Genomic DNA, 27,459 nt, shown 5'->3' with positions numbered 1-27,459 from the left:
AGGGTTTAACTAGGTCCACAATAAGGAAAGTGGGAGTTCAAGAACTAAATCTTGTCAACTTGCTTGATTTAGGAAAAAGCCATTGATAAAACAGTTTTTCTGTTTGCTGTGTTCTTATACTGTGAATGAATAAGTATAAGTTTATATTAGTACTTTCACCAGAAGCCTAAGCTTTTTGGTCTATCCAAAGCCCTATTTCTTTTAAGCTGTCCCGTGTTACTGATTTTATTTGTGGTGGTTTATTCACGGAAAGAAGAAAGAGAGTAATAGACTGGTAATCTAGTCTAATGCCTTGGTGGAATAAGGGTATTCCTCTCAAAGAGATGCATCTCACAGCTAAACCATGATAAAAGTTCCTCAACTAAGTATTTGATAATAATGTCTGTCTTACTATAGCATTTTTTTCTTTGAACAGGTAAAACTTTGTGATTTTGGCTTTGCCCGAATCATTGGAGAGAAATCATTTCGGCGCTCAGTTGTAGGAACACCAGCTTACCTTGCTCCAGAAGTGCTGAGAAACAAAGGCTATAACAGATCTCTGGATATGTGGTCTGTGGGTGTCATCATTTATGTAAGCCTCAGTGGTACCTTTCCATTCAATGAAGATGAAGACATACATGACCAGATCCAGAATGCCGCTTTCATGTATCCACCTAATCCATGGAAAGAAATTTCTCATGAAGGTAATATCTGTTTGTGGCTAATTTTATGTAAATGCTAAAAAAAAGTAGTTGTATTTTGCTTTATATTTTTCTTCCCTATACATACCAATGTATAGTGTGTGTAAACTGAAATTTCAAGGTAGTGTAATGTGCCATAATCACTGTGTCTGTTTTGTGCCAGCAGCTGCTTTAGACATTTCATACAGAGCATGTGTAGACTGCATATGGAGTAGATCCTCTAGCATGGGACCTGCCCGGAACGTCCTGAAGGAGGCACATAGCCACCTACAGATTAAGTTGCTATAGAATCTTGTGGGGCACCTCAGCTGCTGGAAATGGTGTTTTATACTTACTTCTGTACCTACTCTTTCAAACTTAGTGCCTCTTCAGCCTTTTTCTCACTCTACTTGTGCCAGTAATTTGGTTTCCATTTAGTAGGATGCTGTACCCTGATAGTCTTTCTGTGGAGAAGATAAAAAAGGTTGGACAATCCCAAGTAAATGAAGTTTCAAGAACAGTGTGATAAAGTGTTATGAAAAAGACTTCCTGCTTGGAGGGAAGGCTTACAGATAACCAGTGAGACTTTTGAAACTGGAGTTCTGGTCAATGGCATCAAAGGCTTTTGACAGTAAAAGAACAATATGAATAATTCACTATGAATATCTTTAAAGAAGTTAAATGAATTCTCTTAAAGATGTCTCTAAATACAGCTAAGTAGGACACTTAAAAATACAAGTTCCATTTTCACCAACATTTTTTTGTACATAGCAGACAATTTCAGGCAGCTGGATTTTCTTTGGGATTCTTTTTTTTTTTTTTAAATCATTAAAACAAAGGAAATATTATCAGATTCTTATCTTTTATTCTGAATTGTATTATGTACCAAATTAAATTCAAGTATTAGGATTTCTGTTTTTTACAGTACAGTTTTTCTGGGTTTCAGGTGACGTGTTTTAAGTTACATGTTAAGTGTAGCCTAGAGAAGTGTGCCTACTGCTTACTATATTATATATTATAGCTGTTTGAGACTCTCAATTGAAAAATGCTTTGAGAGTATTTTCATTTTATCTTGGTGGCAGACAAAGTTTGATGAGATCTGTTGGGGTTTAAAAAAATAATTGAAAAAAGCAACTATAAATCTTCACAGTTACACACTAAAGTCCTCCTGAACCTTCACACACTTCTGATATGTAAGCTGACAGAATCTTTTGACAACAGTGCTCTATCTGGCACTAGAGATAAGCAAATAGCAGTCAACACAGAAGAGGCTGCAAGAAATCATCTCCCACAGGTTTCTATGGTTGTAGACAGAAGATCAATTTCTACATTCAAAGGTGAAGATGCAGTAGAGCACCTACAGGAAGCTCACCTACTGGGGTGTTATCTCTCCTCTTACAGAATTGCAGACTTAATTAAGAGTTAATGGATATGTTGTTAATGGATATGTCTGCAAACATGCAGAAGGGGGGAAAGAACACACTTTAACAGATTACTAAATTAAAATTGGCTTATATGCTGTGACTTTATTATGTGTTTTAAAATGGTAGCTATTGAGCCACTCTGTTATGCTAAATGAAAGCCTGAAAAATCTGAACGAATCCATTATGTGCAAATATTATTTGATAATGCTAATTTTTAGAGCTCAAAATTGTACTGAAACTCCAAATTACATAGGGGAAATAAAGAAATGTTTTTCTCATGTCAGCTATTCTGGTCCACATTCCTGCACAGGTCACAAGAGGGCAGTGCATGGGCCCTGGGGACCTGCTCTCTCCGTCCACTTTCCATTATCTATGACCATATAGCATGGTTGAAATGCAGATCTGTCCCTGGTGTCTTAACACATCTAATCTGAATTACAATTCTAAACAGTGCCATGATAACTGATGCTACAAATGGCTGAAGCATTTGTGGGGAAACAGATGACCTTAAAGGTTTTATGAAGTTGCGTACTAAACATTGCAAATAAAAACAATTTGAAAGGCTACATGTGTTTAAATGTAAACTATGGTAAAATGAAGCTCATTTCAAGGTAAATACACTGGGGCTTATAAACACCTGTGCAGAAGGTGTTCTGAATCTGCAAAATTCAATCAGAGAATTAATTTCAATCTCAACAGATTACTTTTGTGCACTTGAAAATCTTGCTTTAGCTTGTCCTAGACTCTTCTACCTTCCCAAAGAGATTAAGCTAATGAATTATTAGCCTGCCATATCTTTTCTGTTGTTCTTTTTGCCATTTATTCTTGATCACTGAACATTTTTCAAAAGAAGTTTTAACATACATGACTATGATTACTTTTTTTTTTAAATTTTATATAAAAAGATGCATAGTAGGTTTCTTTTAAAGGTACGGTAGATTTCTTGTTTAAGTATTTTGTGGAATTTGCATCATAGCAATAATTCTCCTAAGAAGACAGTAATTGTCATCAGCTAGTTCTTCCACTCAAACTTGTTAGGGAGTTGCATCACAGTGTGGAATGTGGTGCTGCTGTGGAATCTGACAATCTGTGTTAATAAACATTGATCAGCCGATTTCTTTCAAGCTGCTATGATTGAAATTGCTTTTTGTCATGGAGGATCGACACAGATATTTTCTTGCAAAAAGCATTATTCTTTGTTTCAAAATTAAAACAAGGTAATTGAAGTGATTTTTACTTACAAGAAAGAAAAAGTGTTGAAGATCCAGCAGGTAGTCCAATTTAATTGACTTTTAAAAACCTATGCAAATACTTGACAGAACATTAACACATTACAACCACAGTCTTCAAGAAGCCTTCAACCAAAGTTTTGCTGCATTGCCATAGCATTGAAAAATTGAAATCAAAATTGATTAGACAAGTATTGTCCCAGAAAAAAATAAATGCAAAATACATACTATGTTTAGTGCAGGTAAGAAAGGTCTTTTTAAAGTGTTATGCTATGTGAATTTGAAATATGACAGACATTTGTCAAAGGGCTGCCATAAATAAAACTAATGTAGATATTCTACTTATCTCACTTACTGCTTTCTTCTCATGCAGTGCTGGATCTAAGCACTCTTTAACAATGCACTCTACAAATTGTACATTATGAATTGTACATTACAGCTAGATTTTGAAAGCATACCTTCATCCAGAGACTATGTTACATGCCTCAATTCAGTGAGCTTGGAAGATCTAGGCTACCATCTAAAAGAATTAACTCTGATCTATGCATGCCAATAAAAATGCTCAGGTTCTCTGACCTTATAGAATGCAATATGTATGACTGTTAGTTCTTTTTTTACTGCTAAAATATGTCAGTACTGGTTGCTATGAATGTTTATAATATAATCCTAGAAACTCTGTTGTGGAATAGTGAGAAGTGGTAGAAGGAATTACATGCCAATTTGAGGTAAAAAAAGAAAGGGGGGGGGGGGGATGTTTATTCCAACGTATTGAAATGTTTATTCAAACCTATTGCTGCCTATAGCAACATCCTGCTTCATGCACAAAGCAACTGATGGCAGATAAGACAATAGATGTGTGTGGGGAGGGTGTTTACTTCACAACTGTACCAGGTTAGGATCACAAACATATGCAGCTGGTATGCCTGCACTACCCATTTCTCAAACCACAGGAACTCGTTTGCTTGAATTTCTGTGTATGTGCTTTTAGTAGATCTGTAAATGTTTCAAAAGTTACAGAATTTTTATCTTGTTCTGCAATTTTCAGTTCAGATTAAGGTACGTGATTGTCACCAAAGTGTATTGCCAGTGTCTGTGTAGCAATGACTTTATTACAGGGCATATAATTTATCGTAGAATGGCTAATGAAAGCAAAGTTAGGAACTTTTGCATGCCTATCGCAAAAATCAACACTGAGGAAAGCAGAACAGCACACAAACCTTTCCTTTCTTTGCTTATGACTTACCCTGTCTCAAAGAGCAATTGAATGTAAAACTTTTCTCAAGTGTAGTTATTTTAGTGCTCTTTTCAGACCACAACTCATGTAAAAAAATATTAAGAATAGCTAAAATTAGGTTTTGCCATGTTTATTTCTATTTTTATTGTAATCAGAGAGGAACTAAAAGCTCAGATGCTTTACTTTCTAGCAAAATCACATATTTATTTTCATTTAATGGATAGTGCACAAATAAGGTGAATGATGTTGTGTTTGTCACCACTTTAGTTTTAGTGCTCAGTTGATGCTTTTTCTGATGTTACTAAACAATAGCATGTTAATTTTCAAGTGGGAATGCAGAGGCTACCAAAACTTCAAAAGGGAAGGGGAAAAAAAAAAAGAGGCAGGTCACACCTAAACGTTGTGTCTGTAAAAGCAACAACAGTGGTAAAGTAGTCTAACTGTTCCCATTTTATGTTCCTTATTGTGTTACTGGTCTTAAGGTAAAACTACATTGGCTTTTAAAATTGTACACTGCACTTGATAAGGCAATAGAAGATACGGGAAGAAATTGTATTTTGGAGGAAAATTGTGTCATAAATATAATAGTGTGGTCTGTGCTAATTTTTTTTCTGGAGAATTCTGTGGCATTTTCTAGCAATTTTAAAAATAAAAATCTACAATCACAAGCCAGGAAAGAAGGCACAGACCATTTGAGGATAATATTTTTAAGTACCTAATATCTTTCAGTCGCTACCAACAGTTCTGTCTTCTCTGCCACTCAGGAATGTGGTCATCAACAGTGACTCTTTTCACTCCATAATGTGTCTGTCTGATGTCATAACATCTGGATTAATCTCATCAACTCTTTCTCCTGAGAAATTCTAGATTTTTTGAGTAATGCTTTGTCTGTCCTCTTCCTCCATTGAAACTTAACCTATAAAAACTAACACCTTTCAATTTTTGTAGCTTTCAGAAATATATTTTTTCCCAACTGGATATCCCTTCAGAATATTTCTGCAAGCATTGTTTCCCAGAGCTTCGCCCTCCTGCACAAAATCGTTTCTCTAGCTTCACCAAATCCAATTGCTTTACATTGTAAGGTTTGTCAGAGATCTCACAGATTCCTCTGTAGGGAATCCTGATTTCCACCCCCACTAAGTGGCTGCATTTTCCCACCTTTTTCCGATGCCTTCCATTTTTTGTGTTTGTATGTCTAAATAGAACTGTGAAACATTACTCTAGAGAGAGCGTTTCTGTGGTAAACTTTGGGTTTTGTCCCAGCTATTCAACATCCTGTTACCCAATCTGCTGTTTCTGTTCCATCTTCAATGATTGTCAAGCCAGCTTGCATTTCTAAGTTCACTGAATTGCTGTAAGACAATTCAGACTTCAGGGTGGAATTTTGCTGGATATTCATACAAAGTAATCTGCTTGTAGAATTCTTTCCTATTTTATAGTTTTAAATTTCACATCTGTCAAACATGGAGGCTATTTTCAACAGTGGTACTGTTCATTTCCAACTTTGACCTTGCAGTCCACCAAGTTTGCATCATCTCAAAAGATTTGTTTTGGCTGATCTACATGTTATATATAAAGACAGTACTCCCTGAAGGATTTTATCTGCCTATTAGTGTTTTTTATCTAGTGTGTCTTCACTAGAAGGTGAATTAGGTAGTGGATGTCCTACAATGTGCTATGTCAAACTTTGGATTATTCATGCTGTGTTTTGTTCTGTTGTGGAATTTTCATAAATCATTGTATTCATAATTATATTTTCATCAGCTACCAACACAGCTATTACTAGTAGCCTGATGAGCTATGTGATGTGCACACTGTTGATTAGGTGCTTCACATTACTTCATACTGTTAAATAATTTGGAAAGAAACAATGCAATTTCTTACATGCATTAAATTTAATCATGGTATGCCTGTTACACTGCTTTTGAGTCAGAAATAAATACTCCAGCTGCCTTCAAGCCAGTATTTATTTAGCCTTTTTTCAGCACAATGCGAATAGCAACTCGTTTCACACGTTACTGAGAAAGTCACATGAATGAGCATTAAATACAAGGTCAAATGCATGTTATACCTCAAAGATGCTCTACCTCAGTAAATGTTTAACTAGCTGTTTAAACTAAGGTCTTTGCTATACTTACATGTTTGCTAGGATAGATTACTGTTAGAAAATCTCTCTCTTATAGATGTGCAGTTTATAATGGTCAAGCTTTTTTTTTCTTTTTCTTTTTTGATAGTACAGCAGAATCTATGTCCCTAAAAATAATAATCTCTGCCAGTTGAAGATTCAACTTTTGCAAAAATGATTTGTCAACAAAGCTGTACTTACCAGCAGTAGGAAAGGGGTTTATGTGTATGAAAAACTTATACCAGTAATCAATAGAGCTATACTCAGAAGAACCCAGGATCTAGGAAGTCCAAAGTTTTGTATTAATGGCAGCAGCTTAATTTTTTGTAAGTGGTAGATGTAAGAGTAGCTAATATTATGGGTGTACTTTAAAAATTATGGACTGAGTTAATCTTTTGTTAATTTGGGACTGCTTTTCTTGATATTCTTAAGGTGATTTCTTTTTTATAACATGAAAAGTTAAAGTCTGTGTAGTAGGACTAAATGAACGGTAGGTTCAGAATAGTGTTTTCAGATATTTCATAAACTTTTTTGTTAATGTGTGTCACATCCTAAGTGAATTAAAGCAGTCATCCCTGTGAAAACTGTAATTGCCATGTGTTAATATGCAGTGTGAAAATTGTAACAACTGTGTCTTTACTACAGTTCATTATTTGCCATACAGAGAAACTGCTATGAGCAGTTTAGAAACACAAACCTCAACTCTGGAGGTTCTTCTGTATAAAATGCAACTAAAGAAAATCAAGGGGGCATACAGCTTCTTAAAGTTGGATTTGAATCTTCCCACTGGATATCCTGCTGAATGATAACCTAAATGATCAGTAGTCGTGTTACTGGAGTAGTTGACTAGTTTATCCCCTCTTACAAAGTCTGCAGCTCGTGGAACTTGATAAGCCCTCAGCTGGCTGCTGCTATCCTTAAGTCATGGGAAGTAAATAGGAGCCCATAAAAGTGTTAGAAAAAGCAGTACCATAATCCTCTCAGAGCCTTCATTCAGGTTGCTTTCTTGGTGATAACCTGTTGGATTTCTGTAGATGATGTGCAGGCCATAGGTGCTCTTTCTTAACATTCTGCATTTACTGAATTATTGATTTTACAGAAAAATATTGTCAAACTTCATAAGGCTCCTAAAATATCTGACAAGGATTACTTTAAAATTTGGCTTAAAAAATAATCAAGTCTGTAATGAAAATTCATAAAATTTACTGTAAAATACAGTGTAGTTGCTACCCTTTTTCAAACCTCCTTTATCTTCCTAGACAGAAAATTTAAATGTCCTAACAGTAGATGTCACAGTTTGGTTCCCTGGATCACACTTGAGTTGTATGTCAAAACTAAGTGTTAGTACCTTCCAAATTTTATTCTCTCTCCAGTGTTTTTAACAACTTCAAGTGTAATCATGAAAATATTAATTATATGTTTTTTTTTAATTCAGAAAGTGAGCCAACATGTACATCTTATAGGTACTGTACATATGTACTGTGCATCTTATATGAACTGTAGCCAGACCAAACTATGTTAGGTAGTGGCTGTCAGGATATTCTCAGGACAACATGGGTTTTTTGTAAGCTGAAACAGAATAACCAGGATCTTTCCTCATTTCCTTTAAATAGTCCCACAGAACCCATCAGTGTCTGAACCTCTACAATTAAACACCAGTTAAATTCAGAATTTTCTCATTAACAGACTATTCCAGATCCCTAAAGAAATCGTTTAATCCTTCAGTTCCAGCACTCAGTCTGTCTGTATTGAACTCTCTAGCTTCTTCTTTACGCAGCACTGTCCTTTTGTTGCTTTGCCAGTATGTATCCTTTGCATCTTGACTTCTGATACTCAGAACTCTTACGTTTAAGAAATTGCTTTGCTTGAATTGCACGATTTCCTAGTAAAAAATACCAAATGCTTTTTGCTGTTGAAACTTGGTCTCTTTCTTCACCTACATAAAGATGGAAACCAGCATACTTTGGACAAGTCAAGAGATACTGTAATGAAATGGGAAAGCTGCAGTAATACTGTAATTCCCAGTGGCCAGTCAATTATTCTAAACCAATAAGCTTCCACATGCCGAACGTTTAACACCACCTAGAATAGAATTTAATCTTTCACAGTGCACTTTTTTCTTTCTTACTTAAAAAAAAAAAAAAAAGGAAAAAAAAGAAGGTTTTAGTAGGTGCTGTCAAAGCTTAGCAGCATCCCAGAGATTTTTCCAAACAGGTCACTTGGTACAGTTCCATGCACTGGTCATGGACTCATGGAACTCTTCCCTTCAGGTACCGCTGAGGACATACCTGTAACCCCAGAGAATCATTGACTCCTTCAAAAATACAGAAAATAAGAAATTTGTAAAGAAGCCCGCTTGCTTTTATCAAACACCATACTGCTGACTGGCAGGTAGAAGCAATCCTCTGTTCAAAAGCTTAGTGTTGCAAGATTTAGTGACTTCAAAACCTGATTCCTTGCCTGGGAAGGTGCTGCTGTCAGTCACCTTAAAATGATACTGAGAGCCTCAGAAAAATATATACAGATGTGTTTACTGTGGTACTTGAAGAATACTGTAGTCCTCACTTACATGAGATCTTTTTCATTTGAACAGGAACTTAGTGAAAATTATCCTCAGTCTTTGCTGTGTGCCTTCAAATGAACACACAGGGGTAGACTATGCTAGCTAGCAGGTAACTGCTGACTGCAGTTTGTAAAAGACTGGAATAAGAAGGGATAACTGTCCTCCTTTTACATCTGCCATGTCTCTTTATCTCTGGTTTGCATTTCCTTGTTAAAAAATACATATTTAAACTGACATTTTTCAATATTATTTATTTTCAGCTATTGATCTCATAAATAATTTGTTGCAAGTGAAAATGAGAAAGCGCTACAGTGTGGACAAAACATTAAGTCACCCGTGGTTACAGGTATTGCTACAAATCCATGTTTTTTGTTATGCATTTAGTTTCTAAGTATGTAAACAATTTCCTCTTTAAGCATAGTAGAATCTAAGCAAATCTGCAGACCTGAAGATGTTTTCAGATCCTGAGGACCTTATCTTCCTTCACCAATTTACCTACAGATTCTCATTAATTTCTGAAGTATTAGATTTCAATACTAAACTCTCTCATATTTTCAGAATACACCACAAAAATTTTTTTATCTTGTTTGTCCACTGAACACATGATGTATAAAAAAACCCTCTTATAGTCATTTGATGTACATTATCTTGTTGCCTGGAGTCCACCCCAATTCACTTCTTATTAAAACTAATCAATGGGCTTTCACTTCACAGTCATCAGAAGAAATAGTGAAGTTGTATGCTTTCTAGGAAAATTCATTAGCCACCTCCAGTTGATGCTTCCCATTAAAAACTGAAATGTTAGGAATTTTTGAGATGCTAGCAGCCACTGTCTTCTACTCCTCATATGTTAATTTTTTGGTTCTGACAGCAGCCAAATCACTGCAAGTTAAAGACCTAAGCTAGAACCAGTGTAGTGAGCAGCCAGAACCTGTTCCACTGCCCCCAGCCAGGGAGCAGGGTAGGCTGCCTGCGGAGTGGCCCAGGCCTGGCCACTTTGGACCCCTCCCTGGGGATGGGGACAGGCTGAGGCCAGGCTGGGACATCAGCCCATGGGATCTCCCAAAGGATTCACATCTGGGAAAGTAATTGTGTCAAAGGCATAGCACAGGTAAGATGCATAGTCCACAATCCCAAAGGAATCTTTATCCAAACTGAAAACTGAGTCCTGCTCCAGTACCTTATGACCTGCTGGTATAGAGGAAAAGGGCTGCAGCCTGCCACCCTGCAACCTGCCTTCCCCAGGGACATTCTTTCTGGGCTTGCTTTTTAACTCCTAGTTTTCTTGTCACTCTCTAGTCTTTTTCCTACTCTTCTCCGTGACAATGATTGCAGAATGTATTTGTCTAAGACTTTGGAGACTTGAGAGGTGATCTGGGCTAAGATCTGCAGCAAGGGTGCTGGCTGTCTGTCATGATGGGACAGAGTCCTTCACCTTTGTACATCCACTTTTGCCACCATGCAGTAGTGAGTGGGGGTAAGCTAAGGTGAGGCAGTACTGCATCAGCTCTAGCACCATGGATGAGTCCTTTTTCCCCAAGAGACCAATAGTGTGGGCGAAGGAAAGATAACAGTGGTGCAAGTAGAGGTGAATTCTGAAAGGATGTGCTTGAAGTAGGCCAAACCATGGGAGATACTGAGAATGAAGGCTTTAATGCATTTACAGTGTGGGGGCTTTCTGGTGCTTTGGCTAGGTGACAAGGGTTATGTCTTAGGTTGAGACAGGGAGAAGGATTAAAAAAGCAAAATGGATTCAGGATTGTGAGCTGAGGCTAGTCTGCATGGGGCTAGGATTGACTTTATTACTACAGCTTCATTTACACTTTGGGTGGGAATAAGAAATTAAATATTAAACTCAAGATATACTTTAGGCAGATGACAGGCTGCAGAGCATGATGGTCTAAACAGTGCGAGAACCAAACCAGTTTCCAGCTTTACTGTTGACTATCTCAGATTTCCAAAGTACCTTGATGTTTAGATTAATAAGTCTCTTTGAGCATGACAGTAATTGCCTAAATTTGGAAAAGCAGATCTTTTCTAGCTCAGGCTAAGTTCGCATTCCGATAGAGATCAACTGTCTTCACTATTTGATAAAGATCACTAGGATATACATGCATGATATAGATATTTCTTCTTCCTCATTCACCTTGTGACTAGTGTCAGGAATTGTTTTACAACCCTGTCTCACTTAGATATTATGGAAATCTGTAAACTATCCATACATTTTGCAAAACTACCAGTAACATCTCCATATATAATATATACACTTAAGACAGAGGTTAATAAAATTAAGTTATCGAACAATCCTCTAGATTGAGAAAACATATCTCTATAGGCAGATTTCATATTTATTAATTGTAAGACTTTTTTTCATTCTGGAGTAATAAGAATGTGTGACCTTTAGATTGCAGAGTTAATAGCACTTTGCATAATCTATAGTAGCGGGGAACATAATTTATTTCAGGAAATTTAAAACTATTGCTGTTACTCTGTTTCAGGACTATCAAACCTGGTTAGATTTAAGGGAACTTGAATGTAAAATGGGGGAGCGTTACATCACCCATGAAAGTGATGACTCACGATGGGAACAGTATTCAGGAGAACATGGTTTGCGCTATCCAGCACACCTTATCAGTCTACATGCTAACCATAATGAAAACACCAAGCTAGAAGAAACAGAAATGAAAGCCCTCAGCGAGCGTGTCAGCATCCTTTAAGTTGTATCCCCTCTAATCTGTCAAAACACTGTGGAATTAATAAATACATACGGTCAGGTTTAACGTTTGCCTTGCAGAACTGCCATTATTTTCTGTCAGATGGGAACAAAGCTGTTATGCTGTTACACTGTTGATGTATCTGAGTTGCCAAGACAAATCAACAGAAACATTTTTGTGTGACCAACTGTGTTGTATTTACAAAAGTTCCCAGAAACACTAAACTTGTTATTGTGAATGATTCATGTTGTATTTAATGTATTAAAACCTGTCTCCACGGTGCCTTTGCAAGCTAGTGTTTTTCTTACTTGAGACTCATTTTGGTAAGAGAGAACTTTCCCATGAGGATCTGGGTTTTTTTTTGTGCATCGTTAGTATTGTAAGCAAACTCTTGAAGAGTAGATTATAACTGCTGTTCTGTGAACAACTTCTACTTTGGATAAAAGCTTTATTTAGTGTTGGAAAAATAGAAGAAGCAAAATATAATTAATTGCATAGCACTGTACAGTTTCAAATCAGATCTTGTGTGTATATGTTTATGTGTTTGTGTATGTAGTTACACACACACACATGCACACAGTATAATTTGCTTTTAAGCCTAAATGCCTTAGTAATGTAAACTGCAGCATGTCTGTTGTATTTCTCCTTTTCTTAAAATATTCTTCTCTAATATGAATATTCTCTAAAATGTACATTCAGAAGCTAAATAACTTGTTGACTTTGTGTATGTTTTCAATAAAAATCTTGTTAAAATGGGTTAATTTGGTTAATCTTTCTGTTTAAAATATCCCTGGAATGGCATCAGGAGTAGGTGGAGTAATTTAGCTCAGCTTTAAGAAGCCTGTGTAGAGGCAGGTAGGAAAATGCCACCAGCTAACCTGCATACCTATAAAACATAATTTGTAAGAACCTACATGGACTGATTTTATATCACAAGTTCAATCAGTTTTGAAACTTACTGGGGCAGTGGGGGAGTTGAGGACATGTTAATGGGGATTTAGTTCTTAGAGAAGTGTGCTGCTTCTGCTTTTCCACTGACTTCCATTGAACTGACAGGGTAATATGGATCTCTCCTGAAAAGTTTAAAGATGCTAATTTTCATTTCTAATTATTACTTAGTATTACTTAATATTAGTTTAACTCTGAGAGGGGTTCAGGCTGCACTGTAAAACATGTTCCAGAATAACTCAGTGACAAGTGAAAATTATGCCACAGGCTGTCTCGGAAAAAAAATCCCAGTTGATATATGGGTTTTGAAGACTGAGGTTAAGAAAGAAAAGATACACGGGATGAAAGGCAGAAGTATGCAATAATAAGACCTAATAACAACTTATGGTAAACCTCTACTGATCAAATCTTGGCTTTATGTTACAATTATCAGCTTTTCAATAGGTAAATCCATTCTTCCATCGATGAAGAGCTTTGTCCAGAAGAAATCTATGCCAGATACATAACATTACCAAAGCCATCAGAATTTTTCTTAGGTATTTTGCACCCCTACTGGTCAGACAGTGTGTAATGTAAAATAAATTAAGAAAAAACTCTTTTATTCAAATGGAAAAGGGGGAAAGAAGTATTTTATAGAAAATTAGAAAGTATTGTGAAAAAATTACTCATCTCCTCCCACCTCTTTCTGATGCTCCTACTGCCAAAAAAGAAATCATTTTCGACATGAGCTGGATGCTGAAGGAAGCTCTCTGATAACACTGGCCTTGTAACATGTTCTGAAACAGTTGTGGTTGAGTAGAGTTCAAATGTGTTGACTATTCTGCCATGCTCTGCTGTCTGTATTTTCAGTTGGGACATTCCTACAAGGCTAAATTTGGCTAATAATTTTTTATTTTTCATTCAGCCTTAATCTTGAATCAGCTGGAAAATAAACATAAAAATGATCTGAGGCTGATTATCAGATTTCTGTCAGTAAAAGTGTATGTGTGTATATATTTAAAAGCAAGTCCACTTAAAGGTGCAGTGGTGGACTCACTGGTAAAGATTATATTCTGTTCTTCAACAGCTCCAGAAGTCAAGCCAAATTAACTGTTTCTTCTAAAGGAAATTGAGGGGAATTACTAGAATCATATAAACTTTGTTCAGATGCTGCTATCATGACTCTTTGTAAGGAGCTGTGACCTCACAGAAGTGCATTAATTTTGTTGCCTCGTTCCTCAACATTAACCAGTAACAGATGTTGAGTGCTCAGCTTTCATTCTGACCAATTTAAGTGAGTCAGGATTTTAATAGTGGTTTGATTTAATTTACAATTAGTGTAGCAACACTTGAGCACAGGTAATTTTCAACAACACAGTTAAATTCTCAATAATATCAAATAGCATTCTGGCACTCTGTTCTCAAGCACGGACGCTAGTCAGGAGATTAAAAAAGCAAGCATCTTTGCAACACGCAACAGCATGTCTTAAGAAGCTGGGTGACAAAATTAAAAACAGTGCAACTTTTAATGAAGGAAGGACATTGAGTACTTGCACTAAACCCCATCATCTGGTATTTCTACCATAGCAATGCTTAGAATGCATAAGGGTTTGCTAAGCACAGATCTATGTTGATAAACATATTTAATTTCATGAAGCACTTCTGATAAAATGTTTGCCAACAGAGCATAGACAAAAGTATAAATAAATTACTACTCTGAGAGACTTTCTGACTAGCCACTAAACATACTTTCAGAGGAACTCTTGTTTTATTATGAGTGTATTGTACTTTTTTCCTCCCTGTGCCTGTTTTTTTTTGAGCACTGAAGCTTACTTCATCACTTTAGAGAACTTGCTGTGCAAATATTCATTGCTTTTCAAAAAGGAATCTGCCATTAGCCAATATAATAAATTAAAATTTTCCCTGCTGCCGTTCAAAAATGTTGCACTGTGAAATCTGAACTGTTTGCAGCTCAGCCAGACCAATGAAGACAGATGAATTCACTGATTCCTAACTCAAAGCCTAAACGGAAACTTGCGCTTCCAGATACATCGGCATCAAAATGTACTGAAGCAAATCTGGGATCATATTGTCCTACATGATTTTCCTTTGCTCATATTACTCAGGAAAAAGGAATGGTAGGCTGCTCTGTAGTAATATTTCCATGGACTTTACATTTTCCATTAGGCAAACAGTTCCTGCACATGTGTCATGGAAACAAAACCAGTAGTGGTTACACTGCACATAAGTATTGACCTGAGGATCTATTGATAGTTTTCCTTTTCTCATGTGATACTGCATATCATCTGCATATCAAGCACGTATACACATAATCATACATCTATAGACATGTTGATTGTGTCAAAACAGCTGGTGAATGCAGACAAGTAGCCAATACATACTTGGAAGCTAGAACTTCTGATTTATGTTGCCATTTTCACTTCTACCATCTTTTTTATTCATTCACATACACTTTCTTAATTCAATATCTTGTCCAGGCAGTTTAACTAACTCAGGAAACAAGGTAAGACAAAAGCATGCACTTAATGCAACTTGTGCAGCTCAACTGTCACACAGCTGCTGAGCCATGTGTGACCATCTATACACACATTCCTATGGAGGGGAATTCCTGTCAGTGGGTCTTGTTTCCCAGTGTCTCAGATTCTACACCAGACCTCCTTGTTCTCAACAGGATTTCTCCAAAACTAGTTGTATATTTTGCCTTCCCCTTCTCCTTTTTTATTCTACACCTCACTAGTGAAAAGCCTTCCTGAAGTCTCACCTCTCTGATGATTAGAAATTTGTAAATCCTGGCCTCATGGCAAGGCAATAACAGTCTGGATTTTTTTTTTTTTGTGTCAGCAACAGTCTATTATTCTTTGAGAAGTTAAAGAAAACAGGTTATTTATTTTACATTATTAGATAAGTCGACACCTCTTCTGCACTCCTGAATTTATCCTGGTGTTGTGGTGTCAAAACCAGGACACCTGGACAATGAAGTCACAGAGGTGATGTGGAAATGGATAATAAACTGAAAAAAAACCCAAATCCTTACTGGAATAATGGGAACAGCTACTTGGCCTCCCGTGAAATTAGGGAGAAAATAAAAAAAAAAAAAAAGAAAACTCCAAAGGAAATTTTCAAAATGAACCACTAGGCAAGTTAACCCACATATACTACTTCAGTCCCTAAATCATGGGGAGAAATCAGAGTTGAGTAGCTATGCATTATGGTGCAGTATTATTCAGATAGGTCTACTAAAATGTTGGTATCTTGGAAAAGTTCTGCTTCATGCAGATAAACCAGAGCCCAGCCCTTGTAGCAGTTTAGCACCCAAACCTTGCTCAGCTTATCACTTTCACTGAGATAATTTTTTTCTTTGTTTCTCTGAAAAGATAGACTATAATTCATTCTAGCAGCAAAGGAGGCCAGTCACCCAGTCACACACTGCACTGGCCACCTTCTACCTCATGACCAGATCTATGCCATCTGAACCAAAAGTCTCATATTCCTAGGGTTTATGGTGCATGTGCCAGATGGAAAGAGCTCAACCAAATCAAATGTAAGCCAGAGGAACTGTATTTGTAGATCAGGTACTTTTCAGTGGTGACAAATTTGACACCTGAATGGGTTACAGAGTTTTGCCCTGCTCTTTGCTTAGTTCATTCCTGGCAGCTGGAGCAAATGAATAATGAAATCAGGCTCTACTGGGTGAGCTAATATTTGTCTGTGCTTCTTCCTGAATCTTTGCTTGCTTGGGTGCAGGACACATTATAAGAAGTGTAAACTGTTTTGCTGCCTCACTAGGCACATCTACAAATCCCATGAAATTGAATGTTTTGATTGAGCATCCAAGCACTAAGAACCTGCACTCTAGGGCATCTACCTCTTCTGTGAGCCTGGAGAACCTGAGGCCTCAAGCTGCAGAAATCTGCCAGGCAGGGTGCCAACCAGGAGAGCTATAAGGAAAATGGGCATAATGAAAAGCCTTTAAGGCAAATACTGAAATCTGTAAGAACGTGTGCGCTGCCAAAGTTTGACGAAATTTGGCAGATTCTGCTGAAGTACTTCTATTCAGGCAAACTATTTTCCAATACGAGTTTATGATACATTTGCCAACTATAACTTAAATAGTTTCCTATATAACTTCCAAAATTAATAGTGACTTACTGGTGACAACCTCTTACACTTTTAATGGGAACTGATTTTTTAGAAAGTCCTAATAATTACCCTTTAAAAAGCAAAAAGTTCAGTCTGGCTCCTCTGTTGACATAAGCACACAAAAACATGAGTTAATTTTGAGCAGTTAGGTCACTAAATTTAATAAGTGGAAAGTGCACTGACATATTCTTAAGAAAAAATAAAATTTGACTTGAGGAACCTGGCCCATATTTACCAAGTAAACAGCTGCAGCAGTTTAAGATGTTACTGCCTCAGCCCCCAGCTGTTTGTTACTGGCCTAAAATAGAACATTTCAGCTTGTCTAGTTGACACTGAAAAGCACAGTTTTAATCTTTAAGTTAATTTTTTAATTTTAATTGTGAATTAGAACTGTGATGCTCCATTCTGCCAGCCCTACCACTGGGAGACATATGGGAAAAGGGCAGGAGGAAGACTGAGGGCACTGCACTACTGTAGCCAAGTATGCCAGAAGTCATGTGTCAGAGTCCTTAACTGCATTTCTCAAGAGGGAATTTTGAGCTTATAAATCTTAATTCCTGAGGATTTCTGGGTGTCTTGGACTTCCTGATTCCTTATGAAACAGGATTTAAACTCTTCAGTGAGTGATTAAGGACTGCTGCGGTTTCTAACCCTGCCACCTTTGCTCATGGCATTGTATTGCTAACTCCACTCACCACAGTTGATCACTACAGGTGTTAAGAATAGGAATCCTAGTAAAAACAGTAATTAAGGTGATGTTAAAAAGCCATGCTCATGTAAAATATATATATCTACAGATGTTATTCTTTAATCCATTAAAAGGAAGCACGTTCAAACGAATGAGTATTCAAGAATATTCATGGCACAAAGTGGTGAAAAGTTAGAGTAGGTATTTGGCTCAGAGCATCTGACTGGAAAACCTCTAACAGGCAAAAGGAGATCTACTAGTAGAAAAAGAATGACTGAAGGCTTTCACAGGGAAATAAGGAGCTCTTAATAAGTAGCACATTTTATGTTCTTGGGCTGAACTTGACTTTACCTTAATCTTAATGGGAAGTTTTGTACATCAATGTTCCATCCAGAAAACAGGTCAGTTCAAGATTAACTGCTTTGAGTCTGATAATGGCATTTTCATATTCATTGTGGCCTGAAAACAGCCTCCCTTGTCTAAAAACATTGCATATGTTTATATATGCATATACATTAATAGGAAGTTGGAAGAGTTCCTATGAAACAAGAAAAGCATCGTCAGAAAATGTGTATTTAAAATTGAAATACCCCTTCTCATTCTCAGAACTCAGTAAAACATGAAGGAAAAAATTTACACACTGTTGGTTTTCAAGGTCAATCTTTCCATGAAATTCAGAGAAAGTTATAGGATCCATACTTAGAACCTGGAACAGCCACAAAGCAAAATTGCTAGGTATCCAGAATACTATTCCCCTTTTTGAAACTATTGCCATGCACAATTCTTTTAATTTTTCTAAGAATTTATGACTATTAGCCACTTGTCTGTGAGAAAGTAGGCAAATACAACTGTTCATGCTTCACAGCTCTGGGAACACAGGTTTAAATACGTGAACTGGATTGCTCAAAACAAGCTCAAACTAAAAAAAAACCTCAGCCACAAATGCACTCTCAAAACAAGAGCACCTTCACAGCCAGACATTATTCTGACTTACATCTTAGGTTTTGTATGGAATTAATGACATTTAGAAAATACAACATTCAAAAATATGCAGGAATGTACAAAATTTTCAGTCAGCCCCTCATTAGGTTTCTATATTTAACTCTATTTGTAGATGGCAAACTGGCAAGGAAAGTAAATGAATGACTTGAGAGCAGAGAGCAGTAATCTGAACTCAAAACCAACAAAAGGCATGCATACTACATGATGCTTTCCTCGCCTTTCCAGGCCAGTTTGGATGCATCCAAAGATTATGCACCCTTAGATGGGATGTTCTGTGGGAGGTAAAGGCTACGCTGTGTGTGTGAAGTGGGAACTGCAATCCATTTACAAAGAAACGTTTTTGTCAAACATTTAAAGAACTTGTAAATACACAGACTTCCTGCAGCTACAACCACAGGTGCCTCACAGGTCACAGTGTCTGCATGCTGGCTGCTGGGAAAAGGCACATCCCCTGAAGTCCTCGTAACAAGCACTACCTACCCATGGCAGATCCCTGGGTTTCCAAGCTCATTCAGCACAAATCTCTTAGTACGTTGCTAAGAAAGTACTATGACAAAGTAGGACATAGTTTCATAGTACATGACATAAAACTACACCTGTGACTCTCCTTTCCCTGTGCAATATGTGGAGCACCTCCCAGTCAATATTGAGAAAACAATGTTGCAGTTCAATGTAATAAAAATGCACATATGAATAGGCTAGTGTGTCACAGATGCATGATAGCACTTAAATCCTTCCTAGTGCTATATTAAAAAAAGCACAGTTGCATGACACAATTTACTCTTCTGATCAAGAGGGTAGAGGTGTCAGTGACTGTACTAGGACTATGATTTCTTCTGCTTCTTATTTCACAGTCTGCCAGTCAAAACTGGCCTTGCCTGTCCCTGGAAGCGTCTTGTAGCTGAGGGTTCAGTACCTGGGGCAGGGAACACCCTCTTCCATCTAAAAGCCTCAAGGCCCTTTGCCCTTGCACAGGCCTTTGCAGGCACCCAGTTACTTTTGCATCTCACAGACCTCTGGATCCAGATTTACTGCAGATTGTTAGTATTGCAGTATTGCAATGCTTTTGCTCGAAAGGAGGCTGAGGAGGCTTCTGGACAGAAGGAAGAAGATTGCCTAACAGCCCTTCCACTGTTACAACAGACAGCCTATGAAGATAATACCTGCTTGGCTCTGGAGAAGGAGATAACAGAACAGGAAGGCTAGGTAGTGCAGATTTTACAGAATTAGGATCATAAATACTGCAGTATTTTTCATGCTTAATAAACTCTATCACAGATATTTAAAATGGTGGTCTGCATACTCCATGTCTAATTTGTTTTGCACAGACTTAGTCATGTATTCATAGCCTTAAGGGTGATGAAATTATTAATTTATTACTCTCAATTATCCTCTCTCAAGATTTGTACTCTTTTGTTGGCTAAGCTGGTGCTTTTCACCAGTGAAATCTTGTTGGCACAGCCCCTAGAGTAGACCTATTTATATAAGCACAAAAGTCTCTTATAGCTGTAGAGGTTAAATACAGAAATAAGTATACAATTATGATTAGATCCATACAATAATATCATGTTAACTAAATTCACTAACTAAATTCACATAAGTAGCACAGCTTCCCTGTTCAGACAAAGCCTTAGCTTTCCTTTTCAACTCACTTTGCCAGGTAGCTGCTAACATTTTATGATGTGGACATTCATGTGTTTGCCTGAAACCACCAAAGTTATTTCTTTTTAGCCAAGTGGGGAGCTATTACCATCCTAGATTGAACACAAAACAATGGTCAAAGACAAAAACGCCAGGGTACTGTTAATTTTCTGAGCCATCCAGTAACCAGACCTTTTGTTGTATGATTTGCATGATAACTGGGAAACAAGGGCTGGTGTGATTTTAGTCCCCTCGCAATATCTTTTTCATACTTTTGCTTTTTATCGTAGATACTTGTTAACAACTTCCGATTTCAAACTCAGTGCAGACTTTATTATAAAACTGAAATATTTAATAAGGAATCATCCTTAGAGAAAAATGAAAATGCTGAAACGCTAGAGGCCATCTTTCAGCACAGGGATGGCTTTTGCTGTCACAGTCCATTCAGGCTTCCGGCTAAGTACTTCTCACGCAGTTTGCAGCTCTTCAGACAGAGCAGCAGCTTTGTGAATTTGTGTACCTTGCCACCTACTGGTCATCTTAGATAGCTGCGTAAATAAGCTCCTTGACAGAGGCAAGCAAGGCCTGAGGCTTTTCTCTAGATCAGTTAGTGATTGCTCTGATTTTACAAAGCTTTAGGCATATGCCAAGTACGTAATATTCAGTCTACTATGTCATTTTTAATGTGAAAAGACAGTAATTCATTATAAGATAGGTACTAAGTCTCCTCCTGTCTGATGATATAATGTCTCAGAGTTTCTACCACTCCTCCTAATTACTCCCTGTTTCCGAACAATAAGTTTCTCCTCTGCCTTAGATTTCCATAACAAAGCAATAACTTCTTTTTAAATATAGAAGGAGATGGCCAGCATTTAGGAATTGATATAGTATTTCTGGCAGCTTCTAGTCAGCAGAGTTCACAGTGTGGTGCTGCCAAGCTACGACTGGCTGCCAGTTCCAGCTACATTTTAAAATAGTGCTGAATGGATAGGGTGCTGAATGCCCCACTTTCAGCTCAAAAGCATTAGTCAATAAGGCAATAGTAAGGTATATTACTCAAATACATTCACTGAAATGATTAGCCCTTTAATTGGTAATTAACCTATCATGCAAAGAGTCTCTGTGAAATAAAAAGGTTAGCTTGCATTCAAAAATCCTTAAATTATTTGAATATAAATGAGATCCTGAAAGTCCTTTTGAACAACTGGGGATGCAAAAAGAAAGGTAAGGTATAAAACCACCTAAAAATTTATGTGAGACGATTATTTTTCTTAGACTTTTCCTGATTACTTTATACTTCTTGATACTCCTCTTGGTTGGTCCCACCACTCTTGCTTTCAAACTGTTCAGTATCCGGCCCCCAGTGTATATTGAAAGCTTTGACATTTTGCTCTGTAATTCACCATTTTGACTGTAATCTCCTCCTAATTCTGTTTTTTTTCAAAGTCTATCTTCAGCTAAGTTTTTTACACAAGCAACTGGATACCTTACTGTATTGAGCAATTTAGTGTGTAGCTCACATCTATCCACCATTAAAGTTCCCCAAATAAATATTCTGCAATTTACATAATTTGACCTTTTCCAGTAGATGTGCAGTTCAATGCTCCATTCCCTCACAAATTGCTGTGTTGTAGTCCATACACTACTTGTAGTAACCTTTTCCTCATTTCCCTTGTTACCATTTCAGTTTGGCTGCACATGAGGTACCGCATGTGAATAGAAATGGTTTCTTCCCCTGGAATATCTTCCTATGTGATTCTTGTGTGAGTTCTCCCAAACCTGGCCATGACTGTGCTCCTTTATGTACTTATTGAATAAGACCTGTTTCCACCTTTTTACCTTCTGGTAAAGGATCTCTATGTTTGCTAGGGCAAACCAGCTGTGGCCAGTTCTGAGGCGGCCAGTTTAGTACTGGTTACCTTTGCATCTCTGTCTTGTGTTTAGCTGCGAAGATTGAGAAGATGCTACATAGCAACAGGATGAGCTCGCAAAAATACAGGTAAATAGCTAGCAAATGAAAATACCAGACTGCTTTCTTCCAGTCAGAGGCAAACTTGGGGAAAGACAGAGGTGTTGGCTGGTTAAACTTTGGAGTATGATAACTTTGTTCAAGTGGAGAACAGAGTAAGTTTGATGCTGGTTTCCAAGCATAGGAATGTGAAGAAAAAGAAATATTGCATCAAAATGGAATCTGCAGCTGCAAAGTCCTTACACAGAATGTATGCCCTTTCTCACTTGTAAGTGAAGCTTATCCATGCATTTTGGAGTCTATTTATGCTTGCAAAAAGATAGCTGCCCTGTTATCCTACAAGAATTCATGTATCAAATCTATGTACAGTAAAAGCCAAATTCAGCATCACTAAGAAGTTTACCTATTTACAAGGGTAGTATTACAAGTTAGATTATCTACTGTGTGGTTCTGAGCTTTCTAGTATACAAGCACTTTGCAAACTTACAGAAGCCTGTGAAGGACAGACTGCCATCGCTCCCGTTACAAATTCTTTCTGTACATAAAAATCATTGAGATATTTTTTCAAAGTAACAGCAAAGTCTGAGCATAACAGAAGCAGAACAGGAACAGAACTAGAGCTCCAGAAGGAGGTACAAAGGTACTAATGCTTTGTATCAGTGAAATAAATTATTGGGTAAGTTCAGTAAAACATTTTTCTTCAGTATAATATCCAGTAATTAGATCCATTACTTAGACATTTACTTGTTCCATTGTAATGTCTTAGTATTTCCAAATATATCAACACTTTATTTCTTAGATCTCCTGCAAAGTGAGCCCTTGCAAGGCTCTGAGCATGACATTCAAACATACGAGTCCCATTCAAAATTTGAGGCATATGTCTTCCTGACTTAGGCACAGCACCAGTCTCTTCCAGTGTACCGTTCCCTTGCTTCTTTTTCAAACATTCTTGAACCCACTGTGAACTGCACTATTGCTTCCCCAAAATGTGGTTGGTTAGGATCTGTGTGGATATGCAGGCCATCACCTTCTGTTAGTATATCATCTACCTTTATTCAGTTATATATTGTTTGATACTTATGAAAGAAATAAGTGAAAGCAATTTGAGTGGGAAAAAATGTAATCATCTTTTCAAGAAGCACCAGGTCTATAACCAGCAAGTTGTGTTCTAAAATGCACCACTGTTTAGTAAGGGCTTGTTTCCTATTTTAATGTGCCTTACTAAATAATAAAACCCAAAATTAGCAGCCAAAACAATCTTAATTGTTTACCTCTCTTCAGTGTTATGGTATCAAAATAGAAAGTATAAGTATTTTAACAAGTTTGTGGGGCAAAGATTAGCTCAGCAAATTGCTACCAGGAGATGGCACCCTTAACAAAATAATTTGAGAGCCACGTACAGGTTCCTCTCAACCATCTGTATATCTGAACGCTTTGACAATTCCAGGTGTTGTCTGAGCCTTATCCTGCAAGTCATTTTTCCAGGCAGTCCTCACATGTGAGTGATCTAAGGCATGGCGAAAGAATCCTGCATGCTGTGTGACTGGTGGTGACACTTTGGTTTGGCAAATCAAAACTTGTGCTGACTTACCAAAGACAGGAAGAGGCTAACAGTTACTGGCCAGTATTTTCCTCCCTGATAAAATTATATATTGATTTGGGAAAGAGATTGAGATGATACAGGGATATATTTATATATATATATATGTCCATATATGTGAGGGGTTGGGAGGGGGGGGTGTTTGCTTAGGGGTTTTTGTTTATTTGGTGTTTGGGGGGGGGGTGTTGGGGTTTTCTTGCTATTGTTGTTTGGTTTGGGAATATTTTTTTTTTTTTATATATAGGTTGCAACTGAGTTGCATGAAGAACTGAATGCAAATTCTCAAAGAAGTGCTGATGTGGACTGGCTCGAATTATAGTTGCAAGAGTTGAATGCAAATATTCAAACACTGCTTCCCGGAGACCGAAGGTATGACACTCTTTGTCATTCTTCCAGCTCTTCCAAAGAACAGCATGAAGTGATTTTACATTTACAAGCCTGTAGGGAATCCAACTTAAAATTACAAGAACTTAAAGACTCAGGGACCTTACCCTTCCTCTGTCAGAGAACATCTCTGTGGTCAAATCAGTCCTGTAGAAGCTGATGGAAAGATTTCAGTTGATGACAATAATGTCAGAATTTCACCTGTTGACTGCAGACAAACTGGAGTTTTACACTCATGCAGCTTGCAGGATCAGATCCCTTGTGTGACAGGAAGCTAAATATTTGCCATGTGTTTCATTTCAGTTTCAAGCACTTCAGGTTTTGAATTCTCTCAGTTAAGTAATTGATGTTTGAATGCCCTGTCCCCTGCTTGGTATTTTAAAATAAACCTTGCTATAGCACAGATTATGAATCAAAACAGCTGCTGTAGCAGAAAATGTACTTAAACGGCAAGATGTCTCTTTGTGAATCATAGTAACTAGTCTCATATATATTGCTTCAGCACCCAGGGAGCTAAATTTCATGTATTTTGGTTTAAAAGATTCATTATATAGATCTGGTGTTTACAGTTTTTTTCTTTTTTTTTCTTTTTTTTTATGCCTCCCCCATCACTTCCTGCCAAAAAAAAAATTGAACAAAAAAATCCCTTGTTACTGATATCTGTTGTCAAACTTGCATTTCTCATATGCCACAGCATATGAGATTATGAATAAATCTTTTGTCTTCTGCAAATGTAAACAGAAACAGTCAAAAATAGATTTTTACAAGCATTGCAGTAAGCTGTTTGCAAGACAGTCAAACTCTGGCATAGAAGTCCCTCTAGGCATGGCTAAAACATCTAGATTAAAATTTTTTGCATTTTCATTGATTTCATGCTGAACTTTTAGACAACTGAATAAAGAAAAGAAAAGCAGAGCTCTAATTTTTGTTTTCTGGTGGGGTTCGGACAGGAGCTGTATATGTATATTATTGTAAACAAGCCAGCATATGAAAACATGCAGGGGATAGTCATTTAGTCTGCATTAAAAACTGTGATGAACATGCTGTTGTAAGAAAGATTGCAGACAAATTTCTTGAAGTGTGCTAGTGCTCGCGTAGAATCTAGAAATGAAGTCTTCATTCCTCTGCTAAAACAGAAGACAGAAATCATAGAAGCCATTTCTCAAAAAAAAATGCAAATCCAGTCAAATGGTAAAATATATAGGCACAGTGATTGAAAACAAACACAAGGGACTGAAAGCAAACTAGTGTAGAGATCATCAGGAGACCAGGAGGCAATATGGTGCTATTTTGTTGATCATAGAAACAGCCTAACTGAAATAGAAGTATTGTAATGCTATCAAAAATTAAAGAACTGGGGAGAAAAAACCAGCAACTGGAAAAACACATGGAATAGTGAACAAAGATATTCTCACCTTTTTGTTATCTGCAATGGAAACGGAAATAAAAAAATTGTGCATGGATTTGTAACAAATCAGAACTCAGAATACATGTCTTTTTATCCTAACCAAAAGCAGTACACAGAACCATGCATACTGCCTAGCTGCTTGGGGTCATTAATAAATGTTACGGTTTTAATTAGTCTTTCAACTGCAGAATGATTGCTACAACAGTTTTCCTCATCTTTCCTAACTTCCAGTCTTACTGCTGTAATTTACTAAGGCTTGTGCTATCAGCTTCAGTAAACCCTCTAAGCTAGGTCCTCTAAGAAGAACTAGTAAACCATGCCCTCTAAAAAGCTATATTTAGTGAAAAATATAGCTTACTGCACACATACATGGCAAAAGATAAAATAGAGTCAGAGCTCTGTGGGCATGTGCTGATTTTATCTACCTTTCTGCTTGCAGTTCAAAATACAGGGAATTTGGCTTAAAGACATTTGAGAAATTGTGTTTTTCTCTTTAATTCTTCTTGCCTGTGACTTTCAGTAGAATTATTCTTTAGTTATCACCTCCACCTAAATGAATGAGGGTGGGTTACAAGTTACACTGAGGTGAAAGCAGGATCAGTTTTATTTCCGTGTCCCTACTGGCCATTCATCTGATTGTCATGAGGGAATCCAGCCACTGAATGCCTGAATGTTTGGAGTCCCTGGAACCGATAGGAAGCCTGAGCACTGCCCTTTAACCTTCTGGCCTCTTGGCTTACTCTTAGATTCCCTCACAAGAGCTGAACCTTGCCGTCCAGCTTCCTATCCCAGCAGTAAGTCCAAATTCCCATTGTCACTTAAACTCTTAGAATCTCCCTGAAAAGTGAACTTTCTGGTTTACAGTTTAACCCTTCAGGAGCCAAATCTGCGATGTGATCAGACTTCCTAGCAGCAAAAGTTTTGCCCTTGCTTTTTTTAAGCTAGGGTTTGGTTTCTACTTAATGGAGGAGGCTATGAAACTCTGGAAAAGAGCAAACACGTTTAAAAAGAACAGATACGTTAAATGTAATAATGCCTTTTCTGTATTTTTCCCTATTTGTGGACTTCATGAAAGTTCATCTGGCTTTCTTCTTTCATGGGGAAAGAAGACGCCTTCATTTAGAAGGATGCCTTGTCAGTTGCAAGCTTCTCATTTCAGCTCCTACAATTTGCAGGCAAACTGCTATGAAGATGGCTCTCCACTGCTTATAGCAGTTATAGCCTATAGTTGCAGATCTTGCACCAACAGTCCCTAGAAATAAAAGCTGAAGGGTGAAAGCAGGAAAACATAGATTAGACTTGAAATCAAGGTGGATTTTGCAGTCTCATGAGAATAGCTATAAAGCTTACACTCCAGAAACTATGCACTGACAGAGTCACACGTTGATTGTGTTTTTCCAAGGAGAATATGGGCTGAACACAACATGGCCTCAAAGCGGCAAATAAGTACAACTAGACAAATCTATTTTAACATTGTGTAGCACACTATAAATCTGAAAGCTTGAAACAACTAGGACAAACCTGTTGTAAAGAGACTTCAAGGAAAGTACTGTGTTAGCCTGAGTTAAGAAGGAACAGAAAGAAAGTAGTATGCAGGAAGTGCAAGAACAAGGTGACAGATTCTCACTGACAAATCCAGAAAATAAAAGGAGCAAAGGACAAAGATGAGGTCTACAGAGACTTTTTATTTTTTTAATCCAGGAGATATCATATGCATAGGCAGTCTAATTT

The 27,459-nt window shown here is 37.3% G+C and overlaps 1 protein-coding gene and 2 long non-coding RNA genes across 6 annotated transcripts in view; 2 read left to right on the top strand and 1 right to left on the bottom strand.

Annotated features, from left to right (window-relative positions):
• Positions 1-12,709, top strand: part of PRKD1 (protein kinase D1) — a 137,583-nt gene extending 124,874 nt beyond the window's left edge. For all 4 annotated transcript variants that reach the window (XM_062619381.1, XM_062619379.1, XM_062619380.1 and 1 more), the window contains 3 exons: positions 416-683; positions 9,495-9,580; positions 11,733-12,709. In XM_062619381.1, coding sequence (XP_062475365.1) covers positions 416-683; positions 9,495-9,580; positions 11,733-11,951 — 573 coding nt within the window. In that variant the 3' untranslated portion in view covers positions 11,952-12,709. The remainder of the gene's footprint in view (positions 1-415; positions 684-9,494; positions 9,581-11,732) is intronic.
• Positions 12,710-13,694: 985 nt separating this feature from the next.
• On the bottom strand, positions 13,695-16,113 carry LOC134164033 (uncharacterized). The gene is made up of 3 exons (XR_009964972.1): positions 15,485-16,113; positions 13,933-13,994; positions 13,695-13,817 (listed from the first exon to the last, which is right to left on the bottom strand). It is a non-coding gene; the product is annotated as an uncharacterized LOC134164033 (long non-coding RNA).
• Positions 16,114-24,180: 8,067 nt separating this feature from the next.
• The window catches only part of LOC134163883 (uncharacterized), an 87,796-nt gene continuing 84,517 nt past the window's right edge, over positions 24,181-27,459 (top strand). Inside the window, exon 1 of the long non-coding RNA XR_009964885.1 lies at positions 24,181-24,305. This is a non-coding gene — a long non-coding RNA (uncharacterized LOC134163883). The remainder of the gene's footprint in view (positions 24,306-27,459) is intronic.

This window comes from Pezoporus occidentalis, unplaced genomic scaffold, assembly GCF_034315485.1.
Source record: "Pezoporus occidentalis ecotype Australia unplaced genomic scaffold, CSIRO_AGI_Poc_V1 ctg21, whole genome shotgun sequence".
NCBI classification, from domain to species: Eukaryota; Metazoa; Chordata; class Aves; order Psittaciformes; family Psittacidae; genus Pezoporus; species Pezoporus occidentalis.
Note: the sequence above shows the minus strand (reverse complement) of the source record. Positions and strands in the feature narration are given on the sequence as shown.